Below are 13069 nucleotides of genomic sequence, written 5' to 3' on the forward strand. Positions count from 1 at the left end.
TTGATTTGAGTTGGCAGATAGAGGCCTAAGTCAGACTTTTGTCCCCACAGGATGGCCAATTTCATTATTTTCCAATATTTACTAGTTCACTCTTAATCTCTGACAAGTATCGTGGGCAAACAATATTTATTGGAAGGACTGGTTGAGAAGATAGCAGCATAAATACATAACCACTAGGAGCAATGTTCCACATCCCTGTTACCAAAGTGTTCCAGAAAACAGCAGCATTAGCATCACCTGAGAATTTGTCAAAAAGGTAAATGTTTCTATCCTAGATATACTGAATCAGAAACACAGCAATCTGTCCTTTAAACAGCTCTCCATGTAATCTTGTTGTAGACTGAGGTTTGAGAACTTCTACTCTAAGCTGATTGCTAGAGAATATCAACTTCAAATTTAAAAGATATTACAGGGTAAGTATCCCTTATCCAAAATGCTAAGGACCAGAAATGTTTTAGATTTTGGATTTTTTCAGATTTTGTAGTATTTATACATATATAATAAGATACCTTGGGGATGAGACCCACATCTAAACATGAAATTCATTTACATCTTATATACATCTAAACACATAGCCTGAAGGTAATTTTATAAAATATTTTAAATAATTTTCTGCATAAGATAAAGTTTGGACTGTGTCTGACTGCAACCCATCACATGAGGTCAGGTGCAGAATTTTCCACACACGGCAATCACATTGGCACTCAAAATGTTTCGGATTTTGGAAGCATTTTAAATTTCAGATTTTTTGATTAGGGATGTTCAACTTGTATTTTAAATTACAAAAATTGTGGTTGTTATAGACAATATTTGTGTCCCTTGTAAAAAGCATGTGTTAAAATCCTAAATCCTAATATGATGGAAGGAAGGAAAGTGAGGTCTTTGGTAGGATGGAGGCCTCATGAATGGGATTAATGCTCTTATAAAAGAGGCCCTGGGAGCCCCCTCTCCCTTTCTGCCGTATGAAGACACAAAGAGAGGGTGACTCTCTACAAAACTAAAAGCAGGCCCTCACCAGACACCGAATCTGTTGGCACCTTGATTTTGAATTTCCCAGCCTTCACAACTGTGAGAAATAAATTTTTGTGGCTAGGCGTGTTGGCTCACATCTGTAATCCCAGTACTTTGAGAGGCTGAGACAGGTGAATCACTTGAGGCAGGAGTTCAAGACCAGCCTGACCATCATGGTGAAACACCGTCTCTACAAAAAATACAGAAATTAGCCATGCATGGTGGCACGTGCCTGTAATCCCAGCAACTCAGGAGGCTGAGGCAGGAGAATACCTTAAACCTGGGAGGCAGAGGTTGCAGTGAGCCAGGATTGTACCACTGCACTCCAGCCTGGGCGACAGAGCAAGACTCTATCAAAACAAATGAATAAATAAATAAGAAATACATTTTTGTTATTTAACCCACTTGGTCTATGACAGATTGTTATAGCAGACCAAATGGACTAAGACAGTAGTATATCACAAAATTTGCTTCAAAATATAATTGCTTACCACATGCCCACATATCCACTGGCTTTCCATAAGGATCTTTACGTAAAACTTCTGGAGAAAGATATCCAGGTGTGCCAGCAAAACCTAGGGGAAAGAGGTGTTAATGAGTCACAGTTGAATTGACAAAACAATATGAAATGGGAAACTAAGAAAGAAAATTTTGGGGGGCTTCTTTATCTGATGATATGTTTTTCAAAATACAACAAGGTTCTCAGAGCAATAAATAGTGTAGACTTTCTCTTTATAGAAATATCAACACTAGTATGCTCTGCCCTGCAACTCATTTGAAAAAAACATATCTTTTTTTTCAGATATGAAGGCCAATCTACTATGCTGCAAAGTCACTCTGTACATTTAAGGCCATTTCCGGTTAGTAGTTCTTATTGTCCTTTATGTATATGGGAGTTAAAACTACACCTGAAAAGAAATATGGAGTAGAACTCACCAGGAGAAGATATAAGTCCAAAATATATCACAGAGCTCACTGTGTACTAATAAATAATCAGTATGTACTTGTAACTGGCAACTAAAGAGAAGATGCAGGAATATTCAGATGAATCACTATTAAACAAGTATCAACTAGACATTCAACTTAAGAAAGAGATGTAGTAAGAAAAACTAGATGGGGAAAGAAAACTTCGTATTATACATATTGGCATAGAATTCAATAAGTTACACTTAAAAACAATTTATAGCTAGAATCTAGAGTAAAATACTTATTTCTGAAAATAACAGTTTTTTTAAATAAAAATGTTTGCTTGAAACATACTAAAAATAACTATCCTCATTTGGAAGTTTTCTTTAAAAGCACAAATAAACAAAAAAAAAAAAAATCTTTTTAAAAGTATATATAATGGAATTTCTCCAACCACAGATCACTGATGAAACACACTGTATACTTATTGAAATGCAAAGTGTCCAAGAAAGAAACATTTTCCCCCTCATTTCTGTGACAAATTTATACTTATTAAGTACAAACAACAGGCAAAGAGGTATTAAAAAGACAATATATACAACACAGTTACTTCTCTGAACAAAATAGAAAATGAGGAAAAAAATTTCGCACTCAATATTTTTTCTTTTCTATTACCATTCTTCTTTTTCTGTTTGTTTTGGGGGAAGATTGGATAGACAATTAGAAGGGACGCCAAGGAAAGACCTGTATGTTGTAATTTAGCTTCAAATGGACCCTGGGTAATCCATCTGTACCTCAAACTTGCCTTGAAATAAATATTTGGTTGGTAGTTGTGAGGTAAAGAGAATTACTGACAATAATGGTGGTTCCACTGCCTAAAGCTTGAACATTTCCTCAAGGAGTGATATGCAGTCTGTGAATTCCAAGGTAGAGATGGGCACAATTGCTTTAAAGAGTTTGCCAGTGCTTCTGTCCCCTCCACTTTCACCATCCTTCTCCAACTCCTCTAGAGTTGACAGGCACTGAGACTCCAATGAGAAACCGATGCTAAAGTCCAGATTAAATCCAATGTTCTTAGTGAGCACTTTCAGATCCTTTATCATCTGGCTACCCTTCATTCATTCAACATGATTTCATTCTCCTTCTGAGCCTTTGACCTGACTAATCTCTTTAAGGTCTTTAAAAAATGGTCTTCTCATTGTCACTCTTGATACTACTTTTTCTGTTCCTTGAATCCTCAATATTTTTTCTCTACCCGTTTTCTAACAGAGAGTGGCTCTAAGTTATTTCCATCTTAGAACTCTCCTTAGCTACCTACAGTTCTCAGTGATCCCTTCTCACCCTGAATTTCAACCACTCTTTTATATACAATCTGTACTCTTCTGTCTAAATCAGTAAACTTTAATAATGTATGATTTCAATAACTTAGAATGCATGGCCAGAAATAGGTAATGTTAACAATATCTCTCCTAAGCTTCCCTAAGATAGGGAAGTAAGTTATTATGTGAGTAAGAAATGAAAAGATCATTTAAAATGTAAATTATTACAAACTTCTTCTGGAGACTAAAATTCTAAGAGAATACCATCATGCTCATTCTCACTTAGTTACAATCATCATTTGAGCAGTCAATGGGGTCCTTACCCCAAGAATATTGAAGCATATATCTAAATGTATGGATGTTAGGACACAATGTACTGTACAATGTGACCTCATAAATACAGACATACGGGGGGCAAAATAGATAAGACCTTCTTTGTGGGAAACTAAATTTGCAAGAATCTAGGATTCTCATACTACATGCCATCAATAGAAAAAGTAATGAGAGCTTGCCTTTTTTAGGGATAGCGTACATTTCTTACTTTGAAAAACCAATAAGAATATCAAAATAGATAACACAAAGAGAAAAGAGAATTACTGACTGGTTGAAAATGTATCTATTATAACATACTGGCATAAAAAGAACCTTAATATCATAAAAAAGAGACATAACAGCAACCAAGCAAAGTAATTCTTCTATGAACCAAGATCTTGGTAGTTATGTTTCTTTTTTGTTTCCCAGCAGCAACAAAATGCTAGAAATGTATTGCAAATAACATGTCCAGTTCCATAAAAGAAACATAATATATCCGAATATTTCCTTTTCTAGCCATCTTATCAAGTATAGTGACAGGGTGTTTACTTCTACCATTTTTGGCTAGTGTTCCAACAGACCAGACTAGAAAATGAAAAGTAAATATGGGAAAAAACAAGCAAGTTTGGACTTGAAAAATGATAATTTAAAAAAACCCACAATAAACAGCTTCCATAATGCTTTGTATTATCTATTATGTTGTTTTGTATATATATTATATGTTTTTTTCTTATTTGTAATAGATCTTGTATATTTATTAAAATAAAATTATGTAAAAGCCTGGAGCTCTGGTATTTCACATAATGAAGAAAGAGTTCTGCTCTTTATCAAAATTAGAATAATCATAATCATTGACATTACATTTTGAAAGATAAAATTAATCAGTCAAAATATATGGGACTATAATGGCAGATCATAATGAATAAACATCAAAACAGGTCATTCATTATTAAAACATGCCTTTACTCCTAATACTTAAAATATATCTGGCAGTTCATTAGAAAGAAACATAGAACACCACATGTCTCCTTTTTCCTCAGGTTACCATGAAGATTTGCATGAACTTGAGAAAAGAAAAAGAAAGAGAAAAAAGTATATTCTCCTAAGTTTAGACACTATCTTTTTCTGTACTTTTGAAATACTGAATCACCTTAGAACTTAAGATGTTGCTTCTTTTAAACGTTATTACTCTAACAGGTACCTTAACAATAACTTAATTGTTGATAGCACCATACTGATGAAGTGGAAATTTTATTGCTGAGCTGTCACTGCTTCTTTGGGACCAGCTTGTTTTTAGAAATCAATAACAATTTGAAAATCTATGTACTTTTATTTGGATGCTATTGCTTTTACTGACCTGATATTCGTCTTCTACTCACTGATTCACTAAATAACTTTCACTGAATATGCAAAGAACTATGTCATTGTTTCACACCAAGAGGGTTTTGAAAACTTATTGAACATCCTTTATAGCTCGCTCAAGTTTCTATGGACTATTTCACTCAATCTTATAACAGTCCTGTGAAGAAGTGTTTATTATCCCATTTACAAAGAGCACAGTGACCTCACAGATTTAAAGTGACTTGCTCAATATCATACAGCTGTTAAGAATCACAGCCAAGATATAAATTCATATATTCTGATTCAAAAAGTAAAATTGTTTTCACTACACATAGCCCTATTCTCAAACTGTATGTGTCCTAGCAGAGGAGATAAAACATTAAGCTCAAAAACAGAAGAGATTTAAGGAGCTTGATTCCAACATTCTTGTAATCATCAAACACAGCTGCTGATGTTAATTTGAGCCTCAGACCTGATAACAAAGGCTTCTATCTTATTCCTGATATCCAATCATCACCTTTACCAATTTCTGGCAATTATATTCCTGGGCCTAAGTTCCCATTTTTGTATCCTGCCTCATACTCCAAGTCTCTCATGAGGTGGGGTCCTGCTTTGCTCTACACAGGACTCCAGTCCTGTCTTCGAACCCAGTGTCTGGGACTTTCATGTTTCCTAAACAGATTCCCTTAGAGTTCATATTTCTTGTCTGATCTGTATGTTACTTGGAACTTGTTTGCTCCTACACCCTCCCTAGTCAAACCTATCATCATGCATAATTTGAATGATTGCTTTAGTCTAACTGGGTCCTTGCTTTCAGATTAACTATCCTTAAATCATCTTCTATACTTTTACTGGAATCATTATTAAACAACATACACCTCTCTTCTAAAAATGTTTCACCAAATCCCAAAACCTCTAAAGTGAAATCCAAACCCTTCAAATAAACATAAAATCATTTCCTGCCTCATTAACTACTATTCACCTGAGTATACTTTAGCTTTATCAAACTTCTGGTTTTACTGTAATAGAAAAAATAGTTTCATGCCTCTGAGCTTTTCCATGTGCAGATCCCTCTATCTGGAATGCTTTAATCTTCTTGCATGACGGTGAACAAAGTCCCATTCATCCTTTAGGCAACCATAGGTGTTAAGGCAATTATTGAACCTCTCTCCAGAGGCAGGTTTTTGTACTTCCTGTCTTGTGTTCCCTCAGCTCCTTATACATTCCTATGTTAAGATACTTCCATCCTGAATGGTGAATAGTTATTGATACAAAAGCCTCAGCTCCTCCAGGGTCAGGACTTCCTACTTTCTTTATGTATCTCTAATATTTGCTTTGCCCATCTCTGTGATAGCCCCACTACTTCCTGTTCAACCTTTAACTCTTGTTACAATATATTCTTTCTGTGTTAACTGTACTCTTTTCCAGGATACAGAGATCATTTGAATCTGTAATTTACAGACCTAATCTAGGTCCTACCTTCTTTCAGTTTGCAGTTAATGGGAACAAGATTATTAAAAAGTTAAAATATTATTAACAAATGACAAGTTTGGAGGTATTAAATTCATCTGGGATTGGAGGGTAAAAAGACAATGTAAAAGGTAATATTAAACATGAGAGGGGCTCAAACAAGGATAACTGTCAGGTACTACTGAAACAGGACAGGCAGCAGGAACTGAGGTCCTGCATTAGGCTGCCAGGAAGGCTTGGCACACCATCCACTCCCAGTAACAGCTGGGGCAGATAAGGGAGATGTGGTGAATCCTGGGAGTAATATGCACATCTCGGGAGATGTGTACATTAGGGATACAGAAAAGCATTTGCATATAAAACAAAGAAATAGCATGTTTTTAGTCCTCTATTTGTTGTGCTCAGAAGAAAAGAAATCAGAAATGAAGGGCATTAAAAAAATTATCTAACCTCAACACACTGAAAGTCAGAAGAGAAGTAAGACAGGCTTGGGGAGAGGTTATATTTTTAGAACTCTACATGAGAAGTGGGTTGGATATTGGAAAATGGCAGAGAGAGGCATATGAAAATTAATGAGTAAATAATTTATTCAGGCTGAATACTGAAACAAAACGTAAGTCTGGTTAGAAATACTATAATTTAAATTTATTTAGAATTAATTTCTTCCTTAATTGTAAAGAAGCAGAAATTTCATCACATAAAAATTTCTAAATTATCAGAATTTTTGAGAGGAAAGTGGCATGTTGAAGACATAAAATAACTAAGGTGAAATATACACATAAATACATGCTTCATAATTTTTAGACAATCTTTAATTCATAAATCATAAAGTATTATATGTGAAATAGCCTGTGTTTCTTGAGCATCTACTATTCACATAGCAGTTTTTGGCATCATATGAGGCTGTATGCAAACAATCAACTTTCTTTCAAATAAAAAAAGTACTCTTTGAATGTTGTAATCCTCTAATTAATGCTTACTAAATAATGCACTTTCTCAAACATCCTTTGAGAAAAAAAGTATATGTCTTCTTGTTCTCCCATTAATATTTTCCCTTAAATTATTTCTAGATTATATACCCTTTAATGTCAATAAAAGTAGTGCTTATAAAGGCACAATATGTTAAAATTAGTCAAATTGTTATTAGAATGAACTTTTCCATTTTATTTTCACTAGGAAGTGGGATTAGGAGTCAGAAGTCAGAAGCCAGAAGACTACAGGTAGCATGAAGGAGGGGACCCTACTCACCAAACCACGCCTGCTGGTCCCCTTGAACTTCTATGGCTAAGCCAAAGTCTGCCAATTTCACAGCTGCTCCCTTGGATTTGCTAGCTAAAAGCAAATTCTCAGGCTTTATTTAGAAAGAAAAAAAAAGAGACAAGTGAGAACCTATTTTAAGCGACTATTCAAAACTAACAACATTTTACAGGATTAGGGGGAAAAAAAATTCATGCACTGTCATCTCTCCTGGAGACTGCCATTCCTAAATCCCAGGGAAAATACAGTTAGAAAATGATTAAATATTATCATGTGTGCAGGCTTCAGACAGATGCATAACTGTCCTAGAGAGATACTGGGTAGAAGAGAGAATATACTTGGGGAGGGATCAAATGAATGAGAGCACCTGTCTTGACCTGTTCACATGTTTCCAAGGACCGCTCAGGATTCAGACGTGGCCATGGACATTGACTTAGAAGCCTAACACAGCAGACATTTTCAGCAGAAGGAAACTTGGCAAAATAATAACAAGAGTTGGACCAATCTACAGACATTTGGCAAATGAAACTGTGCAAATTAAATCCTAGTTAACTTCAAGAGTTTGGACCCAAATGTAGTGATTTTGATTCCTCAATGTTTCCAAACAATTTTGGTACAAATTTTGGAGACTTACTCTGAATTATGTATTAAAATTGCTGTCTTTAAGAATCTGTTTATTCTTAAAGGCAGAAAGAGTATACTACTATTTGCCAAATGTTATAGTCAGCTTTTTTTTTCTTTATAAGCCAGCTTTTAAAACATAATTTACATTTCTTCAAAGTGTGATTCAGAGCATTACTTATATATTTATTCTTCCATCTCAGAGTACTATGAGAAAGACATACTTTTATTTTCTCGGGTATTTCTCATTATGCAAGGGCTGATAACTCAGTCTTGGAATAAGGCTGTGTCTATACCACTGTTTCCCAACCAATGTTATCAAGACACATTAGTAGTTTGAAAATAAGCACCAGGGAACAGTCTTCAATTTCCACGAATCACTTTTGTGGATTTTAAGAAATGAAGATGGTTAGGAAAAGGAGGCTGATTAATATATACAGTTAAGGATGTACAACTCCAAACTCGATAAATATATTGGGTTAGAATGTATATGGGAGAATGGTTCAAAGTCCTCCTATTTGGGGACAAAACCCAGCAAATTTAGAGGTGTGTCTCAGACTGAAAAAAGCTGGGAAACAATGGACTCTACAAGTGCCAAAACGATTGTCTGAAAATCTAAAAATTCAGTCAATCAAATTCATTTTGTTTATATGTTAATAAACAAGAAATGTCATGCTTTAAAAATCAAATTGGCTACATTTTTCTCACTGAATTAGTCAATTCTGTTGCTTGTTTCGACCTTGTGTAAACACAGCCTAAACCAGTATCTAATTTATTAATTAAGCCAGCCATGCACATTAGCAAAGACCCATAACCAGAACTTGGAAGAAATTACGTTAAATCTATAAGAAATTAGAATGTTGGCGAGTAAGTTTTAACCAAATACCAGACTTCTTCAGGCTATTGTTGCTCACTGCCATCAGATTCATCGCTATTATGATGACTGGTAAATGTGAGAAAACTTTTCTAATTTTGTGGGGCTGATAGGGATTTTTAACCACCTCAACACTAAATACATAATTTAATTTGGAGTATGGGATGAAGATATCTCAAGAATATAAAAGGCTTTTATTCTGAAATGACTTTTAGTAAAACCTAACATTTGAAATTTATTTGGAACTTTGTTTATCAATATACAATAGTATCTACTCATGTTAAATTATTTTCAATTGACATTTTATTTTTGCAACTAAAATTTATGGTCTACCACATTGATGCATTTCCTAATTTGATCAAGAAGTTAAGTTCCAACTATTAATTCATGGAATAATCAACTTGGATAAAGCTCATCAAACTGTAAGCAATGGTTGATTCTAATTCTTTCTTCACTTTCAAAAGCATTGGCATGTCAGAGATTTCTGTTAATACACATCTGTCCTAATTTGTCAACCACAGACTCAGTTCCAATCACTTTAGAAATCACATTTTAGGTGTTTGAAGTCAAGTGATAAGTTTGTTGAGCAACTGTCAGCGTCACTGGTAAATAACCTTTTAAAAAATAGTGTGTTTTCACTCTTATCACTAAATGAAAAAGCTGCTGGGCAGGGCTATGTGCATTATGCCTCAAGCACCAAGTACCTGCCGATTCAGAAGAAATGGAACATCTTAAAGTTTTATCATGCACATATATCCTCTGAATGACTGGGGCAAATATTCATAACTAAAGAAGACCTCACTGTAGGGCCTTTGTGAGTCATCCAGAAAATAGTAAATCCATCTGGACCAGAGTTGCACCTTATACTCATGAAGACTGTTCAGCTGCAGTTATGTACAAGAAAAGGCAGGGTTATTTGAAGGTGACTGTGTAGATGTAACAATGAAGAGACTAACATGATTTCATATTTATGTATATCTTTAGGCAAACCTGAAATATATAATTATATAATGAAAATTTAAAAATTAGGATGATTACTAAAATTTAGGATCTAAAATGAAATTGTATAATGAAAACTAAAAAGTTTAGGATGATGAGTTTAAGGGATTATTCACTTTTTAATATTTCATCACAAGATTGCTTTAAAGGGCAGCTCCAATGAAACATTAAAAATAATCACACAAATTTGATTTCTATATAACTCTTTGGTATATATCAGTTTGAATAACCCTCCTATCATGTTCTGTGATTGTGTGGGAGGCTTAATCACTAAGACTTTCTAAAGGAACATTTTAATCAGGACAAGCACATTTATTCTAATTTTCCTGAATTACTACCACTCATACAGCTTCCAAGTTAAAAATATTGTACTACAAAATTTTGTTGGCAAGGTTAGTTTAAATTCTGAATGCCTATAGAAAGGAAGATAATTTGCAAATATAGTTTACCCAAGCTGAAAGGGTAGAATTTCTCACCTAATTAATGATTACCTCCTTAGAAAGGACCACCACTACACAATTATTTGCTACTATTCCACTTTTTTGATTTTCTAACACAAATCAGACAGATGAGATCAGAAACCCAGATCTTCAAATGTAGCTAGTTGACTATGGACCACAGCACTGCAGGGTGATGATTTAGATGAAGATCTGGGTTCATGTCCTGGCCCTAACTGTTATTACCTATGTTGACTTGGGCAACTCACAAATGCCTGGAGCTAATTAATTAGTTCCTTAATTTCTCAAATGAACATTATAAGGTACTAAATTATATCTCATAACAATTTCTATGAAATAATAAAATCACACTGGGTTTTATCATAGGAGCTCTGTCCTCTGTGGTGACAACATACACATTAGTGATTAGCTACTACATTCCAGTGCAGCTGGTCATTTCAATGTGCAGAACATTTAATATTTGTAACTTGAGGAATGTCTTTATTAATGACGCCAACTTAATGCAATCTATTATGTTAGTCTTTATATATTGAAAGGATCTTTAGATTCTTATAATGAAATCCCTTTCTAGGTTGGTTTTTAAATAGAGTGCACAGACATTCTTACACATAGGTTCCTTCCCCACCCCCATTGCTTCCTAATGATGCAGGATTTTCCATGACATCTGGTCTCAGTGTCAACAACCATTTATAGCATATCAGCTGTAATGAGCAGCAACTGTTTGCAAGTTTTGTTCTGTACTTTCATATGAATACAATGGCAACTTCTTTCAATATGATTCAAGGTTTTCTTGAAACTGTTCAAATGCCTCAAAGTACACAGGCAGGCTGATGGAATCCCTTTCAGAACTGGAAGAGACTTGGGAGATAAAATAACTTAAATCTTTCAGTTTCTACATGAGGTAGGGAGGCCCAAAAACATGAAGCCAAGACCTGAAGCTAGATTTTCTAATTCCTTCCTTTTAAAGATGTGATACTAAAGAAACTCCACTAATTGTATAAAAACAGTTATTTTTAAAAGGTAGTTCATTCGGTAGATGTTCTTAGAAGAATTTGAAGTACTCAAAAATATTTACTACCCATATCCAAAATTTATGAAAAAATATAGTTTTAACCTTGCTTCACCAATTATCACATCTTTATTAAGAAACTGATTTGGCAAAAGCAATGGCCTTTAGCATTAATCATATCAGGCTTTAATTTGTGCACATCTAAAAGACTCAACCATTAGGAATACATACGTAAAATCATGTGTGTTTTATCTCTTTTTAAATTTTTGAATATTATAAAAAGCAAATTAGTAATTTTATTATTCTATATTATTTAATTCTTACATTCCTTTGGATATTATTTTTTAAGGAGTAAAAATTGTCTTTTAAAATTTCTTTCCTTTATTGGAGAATCTCACTCTTTTAACAGAAAATCATTCTCTGCTTGGTGTGTTTTCTGTCACTTATCTTTTGCCAAAGAAGGTGCGAATGAAGCTCCCCAAAATAAACTATTTTTTTTTTTTTTAGTTTTGCATGAATTGAAAAGCTTGAATGTCAAGCTCACTTGTCCCATTTGTATACATGGTACAAAGGATTTTAGCTTTTATTTTTGTGTGGAATTAATGCCTGAATTCATGTACTTAGCACAAGGAGTTTCTAGCAGATGTATGTGCTATAAGTTTGCAATTAGGAAGTACTCTATTGCTATGCATATATGAGCAAGTTCATAAGAATCATTTTGTATTCCATTCCTGTTTATAAATTTACTTTTACATTATCAGCACACACTGCTGGGTAGACTGAAAGAACCAGAGTGTAACTGCAGTGGGATAGTGTCAATTACCCACAGCTTCTCCACTGCCTGACAAACACTAGACACTCAATAAAGAAATACCGGAATGACTAAATGAATTATTAAACTGATCAAATACATACTTTGTTTCAAAAATATCTAAACATACACACACAGATGATGTGTTCCTTAAACTTTTATCTAAACAAGGCTCTGAGAAAAGTATACTTGTGATTTTATAATTATCCAAAATATAAATTTCACAGGTTGATATATCTACTACCCATGGTTAACAAGAATTTACTAGCTGGGCATGGTGACTCACGCTTGTAATCCCAGCACTTTGGGAGGCCAAGGTGGGCGGATCACGAGCTTGGGAGATCAAGACCATCCTGGCTAACATGGTGAACCCGTGTCTCTCTAAAAATACAAAAAAATTAGCTGGGCGTGGTGGCGAGTGCCTGTAGTTCCAGACACTACAGAGGCTGAGGCAGGAGAATAACGTGAACCCGGGAGGCAGAGCTTGCAGTGAGCCGAGATCGCGCCACTGCACTCCAGCCTGGGCAAACGAGCAAGACTCCGTCTCAAAAAAAAAAAAAAAAAAAAAATTACTAAATACTTCTCATCTCTCCACTTCCCTGAAAACTAATTCCTTTCTACTCTGGCCATAAATTTATTTCTATGAAACAGCCTTAAAGTTCCCATCAAATCTCCAAATTC

The 13069-nt window shown here is 34.5% G+C and overlaps 1 protein-coding gene across 7 annotated transcripts in view; it reads right to left on the reverse strand.

The window, feature by feature from the left end:
• Positions 1-13069, reverse strand: part of CAMK2D (calcium/calmodulin dependent protein kinase II delta) — a 315871-nt gene that overhangs the window by 72489 nt on the left and 230313 nt on the right. For all 7 annotated transcript variants that reach the window (XM_007999632.3, XM_037991198.2, XM_007999628.3 and 4 more), the window contains exons 7-8: positions 7608-7710; positions 1503-1586 (exon numbers count right to left, since the gene is read on the reverse strand). In XM_007999632.3, the coding sequence (XP_007997823.1) occupies positions 1503-1586; positions 7608-7710 (187 nt within the window). The remainder of the gene's footprint in view (positions 1-1502; positions 1587-7607; positions 7711-13069) is intronic.

Source organism: Chlorocebus sabaeus, chromosome 7 (assembly GCF_047675955.1).
Source record: "Chlorocebus sabaeus isolate Y175 chromosome 7, mChlSab1.0.hap1, whole genome shotgun sequence".
NCBI classification, from domain to species: Eukaryota; Metazoa; Chordata; class Mammalia; order Primates; family Cercopithecidae; genus Chlorocebus; species Chlorocebus sabaeus.